This window comes from Mandrillus leucophaeus, unplaced genomic scaffold (assembly GCF_000951045.1).
Source record: "Mandrillus leucophaeus isolate KB7577 unplaced genomic scaffold, Mleu.le_1.0 Scaffold186, whole genome shotgun sequence".
Lineage (NCBI taxonomy): Eukaryota > Metazoa > Chordata > Mammalia > Primates > Cercopithecidae > Mandrillus > Mandrillus leucophaeus.
Genome location: NW_012101876.1, coordinates 4,248,475 through 4,254,474, shown reverse-complemented (window position 1 = coordinate 4,254,474; position 6,000 = coordinate 4,248,475). Strand labels below are relative to the sequence as shown.

At 41.1% G+C, this 6,000-nt stretch overlaps 1 protein-coding gene across 1 annotated transcript in view; it reads right to left on the bottom strand.

Moving 5' to 3' along the window:
* LOC105538157 (collagen alpha-4(VI) chain-like) overlaps window positions 1-6,000 on the bottom strand; it is an 87,702-nt gene that overhangs the window by 42,735 nt on the left and 38,967 nt on the right. Inside the window, exons 15-17 of the mRNA XM_011977961.1 lie at window positions 5,137-5,190; window positions 2,133-2,195; window positions 1,712-1,777 (exon numbers count right to left, since the gene is read on the bottom strand). Coding sequence (XP_011833351.1) covers window positions 1,712-1,777; window positions 2,133-2,195; window positions 5,137-5,190 — 183 coding nt within the window. The remainder of the gene's footprint in view (window positions 1-1,711; window positions 1,778-2,132; window positions 2,196-5,136; window positions 5,191-6,000) is intronic.

Below are 6,000 nucleotides of genomic sequence, written 5' to 3'. Positions count from 1 at the left end.
AGAAAGAAAGAAAGAAAGAAAGAAAGAAAGAAAGAGAAAGAAAGAAAGAAGGAAAGAAAGAAAGAAAAGTAAAAGAGAAGAGAAGAGCAAAAAATCTCATAATGTTTTAAGAAAGTTTACAAATTGTGTTGGGCTAATTCAAAGCCATCCTGGGCCACGTACTGCCCATGGGCAGTGGGTTGGACAAGCTTGGGCTAGAATGTCAGCATCTACCAGCTGCAGGGTAATACAGCTGGTGGGAGTGATTTCTGTTATCTAAGTCTATTAAAAGACTGTTTAGTTACTACCATTTTTTGGTCCAGCATGGGAGCAGAAACCATAGGGAACACAAATGGAATATGTCACGGCACTGCCCCAGAGGGCTGCAATTTTTGTTTGCATGTACAAGTTAGGGATCTGGTGCTCAAGGTTAACCCTTGGCTAAACTCAGTGATGGAGACCTCAGAAAGCCGTGAACATACAGCTCTTGCTGTGGCTGCGGTGCTGTGATATACACAGCGCTGTACAGTTTGTCTAGAGGCTTAGGTTTCTTCCCAGCAGTAAAACCTTGAGCAAATCAGAGAACCAGCCTGAATAGACAGATCAAGATCTTTCTTCTCACGACAACCACAACTCATGGAAGTTTTGAAATGGTTTCTCTATCTTCCTTCCCTCCTTCCAGATGAGTAAACTGGGGCCCACATGGGTTAAGGGTTGCTGTCCTGCTGCTCCCTTAGCTCAATTCCATAGCCGATTGAGTGGCTATTCACGGGGCTGTCTGATGTCAACTCACAGGAGAGGGTCTCAACAGGAAACCCTCTCAATGGAGTTTGTCCAAAACAACTGCAATTAACAACAGGATGAGATTCTTGCAGCAAGTCATGCTGGTCTTCTCACAAAGCAACATAATAATGACCTTGTTATAAACGGTATTTAACTCAGGCTCTAGACATATATAAAAGGAATGCAAACTAGCTAGAGAAGAGAGCCTATGTCCTTTGAGCCTATAGTTTTGTCAAAGGATGAAAAACTGGAGTTCAAAGTCATAGAGGTTCCTCTCCAACTGCAAACATTTTGCTATGCAGACCTCATGCTTGGAAATTAGGAAAGATATGAGGACTGAAGCACTTGGGTTATTTTAGTCATTTTTCAGAATCATACATTTTAATGTCTAGGACATGAAAATCTAAAACTGGCTGCCAAGAAGTTAACATCGATCAAAGTTAACAAGTCTTTTTGCTTGTGTGATGTCTTCGATCACAATGCTTCTAGTCTTCAGAACTAGACAAGGATTTCACCTTAAAAAATGGCTAATACCCAGTTCACATCAATCAGCACTGCCTGTGACAGAAAGCAAGCCAGCACTGTAATGACCCGGAGTACCTTTTAAATCAATACATCATTATAAAGATAGAGAATTTAGGAACTAGAAATATCTTAGGCATTATTGAGTCTGGTGCTTTCATTTTGGAGATGAGGAAACCAAGGACAAAGGGTGTAATGTTGTAGGATATAGGATTCGTATAGAAAAAAAAAAAAAACCTATGAATTAAGTATGCAAGGACGAGGATGTCAGTGGAGATTGGCATTCAGAGCTTCTATCTCCATAGACAGTGGATTCCCACAGGCTTGCTCTCTGGTTTTTTATGCTGATCCTACCAGAATGCCCAAGTCTTCTGCCCCAGCTAGCATCTGTTCCCATGTAGCCCCCCAAGGAAACAGACCATCTTACCTGATGCCCACGCCTTCCTTTTTCTCCCTTAGGGCCTTGGACATAGCTATTAGTTCCAGGATCCCCCTGAGAAAATAAAGGGTTCATTACCTCAAATGGACAGAAAAGAAAAGAAATTATAGGAAGAATTATTTATAACAAAACAAAACAAAAAAATAAGGTACAACTGAAGTGGACCCTTTTTATTATCTGGACCTGCTCAAAAATCTCAGACATTTAATGCAATTAAAATTCCAACCTTTTTAAGAACTCAACTTTTCTGTAAGTTTTTCCCTCAAATCTCTTATTTGTTGTAATACTAAGATAAGGTGAGCAGATGCTTTATTAAAGAATAATGAATTGCTCTTTGCCTTTGTGTCACGAGCAAACAGTTCTCTAGTCCCTGGAATTAAAGTAGCAGAAATCCCCCAACATCACTCACAGGATCTCCCCTTAATCCAGGCTCTCCACGCTCTCCAGGTTGTCCTGGCGGTCCCGTCAAGCCCTGAAATCACGAAGAAAAAATGTGTCACTTTGAAAAAATGACATATTGCCTAGGGAGAAGAGAACATTAAGAGGGAAAATAAGAATCAAATGAAAAGAGCAACTTAGTACCTGAATTTTAAAGCATTCACTGCCAAGGAGGTGAGATTGAAAGGTAAAGAAGGACATACTTTTACTGGCTATCTGCTATGTGCTCGGACCTAGATGTGTGTTACCTCATTTAACCCTCACAACTCAGGAGTTCACCGATTTGCATTATGCAGGACCTGAGATTCTAGGAAGTTGGGCCTAGGTCTCCCTACCATCAAATTCCTTGATCTTTCCACCCCTTGGTGATGCTCCACACAGAAACACATGTTGTTGTTGTTGTTGTTGTTGTTGTTGTTGTTGTTGTTTAAAAAGGGGGTGGTGGTGAGCAGAGCTTTCTCCATCATGAGCATGGGCAGCAGCGGTAGAGCAAGATCTCATGAAAAAGAGAAAGGAGAGAACAATGTTTCCAGAGCTCCTGACTACGGCAGATCGGAAACCAGAGAGGTGAAGAAACTTGTCATAGGGCTGTGACATAATAAGTAAATGATGCTTCCCTTAAACCCTGCCGTGATCAGTGCCATTCCTGTGTAGTAGTGCCTACAGAGCCATGAACTGGGGAGAGGCTCCACCACAGGTGCCTTCCTCAGATGACATCACGTGCCTGGAGCTGGAGGGTGCGTATGATGAACAGATGGGATCACTGTTCTATAGCTTTCAGACACAAAGGAAATAAAATGTTCTCTAGACTCCAAAAGAAGCCACCTCATAATCTTACTTGAGATGCCTCCTTATCTCTTTCCTGGCCTAATATAATGGTAAAAGGGAGCTAGATAACTCTAGGTTCCAATCCTGCTATTTAATTTCCTACATAGGCAAATTTCTTTGACTTCTCTGAGACTCCATTTTCTCATTTGTGAAACAGATATGCCTAACTTACAGAAACAGTGTAGGGATTAAATAGAAGAATAAATTCAAGTGGTTAGGCATATGGTTCCTATTATGATTCACCCTACTTCTAGACCCCCGTTTATCTGACCCAGTCACTGGACTCTCAGAGTAATCTTCCAAACCTACAGCTTCCAACATGTGTCTTCCTTGCCTATAAACCTTCGATAGCCCTTGATTACTCAGCAGAAACAAAACTCCCAAACGTAGCATTAAATTGACTCCAAATTGCCCTTCAGGCTTTCTCCCCACTCTTTATACTTTTTATTTTATCCTCAACTCCTATGAAATTAGGATCCTTATTTTTCCAAACCTATCATGATTTCTTCTAACTCTAACCCTTTCCTTGAGCCTTTTTCTTAAGCTAGAATACCCTGTGTCTCTCTCCCAGTCCCTCTCACAGAGGTCTGAGTGAAAAATGTCTTGATTTCCTGCATTGTCTGGAAAGCTGGAGTCCTCCCCACTCTTGGGCACCTGCTCAAATGCCACAGGGCCTTAGTATAGAAGTTGCTCTCTTGCCTCCCTCTGTCTTCCTTAATTGTTACCTATCTTTTAAATTTCATCCCATCTTCACGTCCTCAATGAAGTCTTTCTGACTGCACAGGCTGGGTCAAATCCCCTGTCGTATTCCTCTCCATACCCTTATCTCAGCAGTAATATTATATCTATTTCCAGGATTATTTCATTCATGTCTGTCTTTTCCCATAGAGGCCAATCTTAAGATGCAGAGCCCATGTCTGTTTTGTTACCCATTCTAGAATCATGTCTTGATTACAATAGATGCTCAATAATTTCTGATGATTGATCAAATGAAGAAAAGGGAGTCTACTTTAGTTTCCTCTCCAAGTCACTGTGCTCCCATTGGTTCTTTATTTGCACCATTGTTACATCCTGTAGCTTATCGTAAACACTCGACAGGTGTTTATTGAATTTAACTAAATGTAGCTGAAACTGAAGGCTCTCCGGTGTTAAGAAAGTATGGTATCTCCCACCTTTCCAAAGTCTGATCCATAAACTTCAAGTTAGAAATTAAACCTCAATAAAGAGCCATGTCTTCTGACTCTCCCTGTTTCACCCATCAGGAATTCAATCCACATCATTAATTGTTCACCCTTGGAGTAAAAGCATTAGTCTAATTTCATGAGGAGTACAAAGAAGCATAAGCAAATAAATTACACCCTTTATGTCTAATCCTATCAATCAATGGAAGCTGACCATAGTACTGTGTTGAGATGAATCCTTCAGCCATGTTGGATCCCATAATTGGTTAGTATGTCCGCCATGGGCACAGGAAGGGAAGGTTGTGGGACATATGCTAGGTATCTGCCATCCCTTACGTGGAAACAGAATTGCCATCAGGAGGAAGTGTGTAATCACTGTCAAACGATAGTATAAATAATTGCAAGGATGTAGAGAAGGCAAAGATCACTACAAACTGACATGCCAAGGAAGCTGTTGTGAGGAAGAAAAAGAGGAAAAGTGATATTCAGATTAAGCACTGAATATGGAAGCAAGAAAAAGGCATTCCAGGAAAGGCAGCTGGCATGAGCAAACACACAGAGGTGCGCATGCATAAGCAACATTTCGGAGACAGTGAGCCTGGGAAGATATTTCTTGACAGAGATTTGTAAAGAATGTGGTTGAAAGGCCTTGGATGTAACACTAAATCACTGGTGACAGGGAGCCATGAGAAGCTTGAGAGATAGGGAGTGACATGATCACTGTTCTCAAGCACAAAATGTTAAGTCATAGGACTTACATTAGTCATTCCACCATCAGCAGAGTCAGACCTTAGGTGAAGCTTCCAAACAGCTATCTCATATTAATTGCCCTTTAGCTCTCCATTTAACTCCATAGGATTTAAGCCACTAGATGATTTTTTTCCCCACAGTTTCCCACATTTTAAAAATAAACTATCCATATCAGGTTACTCAATAGGAAAATGAAAGAATATCATCATACTTTACCCGATTTCCCCTATTTCCTTTTTCTCCAGATGACCCTGGGATTCCACGATTACCCTAAAAAAAGAAAAATGAACATACAGACAACCTGTCTTTTATTAGTCCCACTAAAATTTTTCTTTATGTATTTTCACAATCCTAGCCAAGAGTAGAAAGTACCTTTACTACTCTATTTCTGACAATATGACAGATTAGATGTTTTGAATAACCCTCCCACTGAAAATTTAAAATTCCAGATAAATTAAAATATATTTCGTATACATTAAAAATCTGATTTAAGGCCGGATGCGGTGACTTACGCCTGTAATCCCAGCACTTTGGGAGGCCGAGGCGGGTGGATCACCTGAGGTTGGGAGTTTGAGACCAGCCTGACCAACATGAAGAAACCCTGTCTCTACTAAAAATACAAAATTAGCCAGATGTAGTGGCACATGCCTGTAGTCCCAGCTACTCAAGAGGCTCAGGCAGGAAAATCACTTGAACCCGGGAGGTGGAGGTTGCAGTGAGCCGAGATCACGCCATTGCACTCCAACCTGGGCAACAAGAGCAAAACTCCATCTCAAAAAAAAAATCAGATTTTAAAAAATCCTTATGGTTTATAATAAGGAGAAAGCAAAAATGCAGGCAAGTAGCGCATGGCAGTCCTAAGAGCTTCTTGTAATTGTGTGTGTGTGTGCGTCTGTGTGTGTGTGTGGTGTGTGCATGTGTGTGTTGCGGGGAGCAGTGTGAAGGGCCTCAAGCTGACAATTTATTTTAGGGTGGTCCCAGAATGTAGTGCCACTAGGAACACATGACAGAAGCAAACAACCTCAACTCAGGCCCTAATGATGTCTCACAGACAACGTTCCATCAAAAAATGAGTTTAAA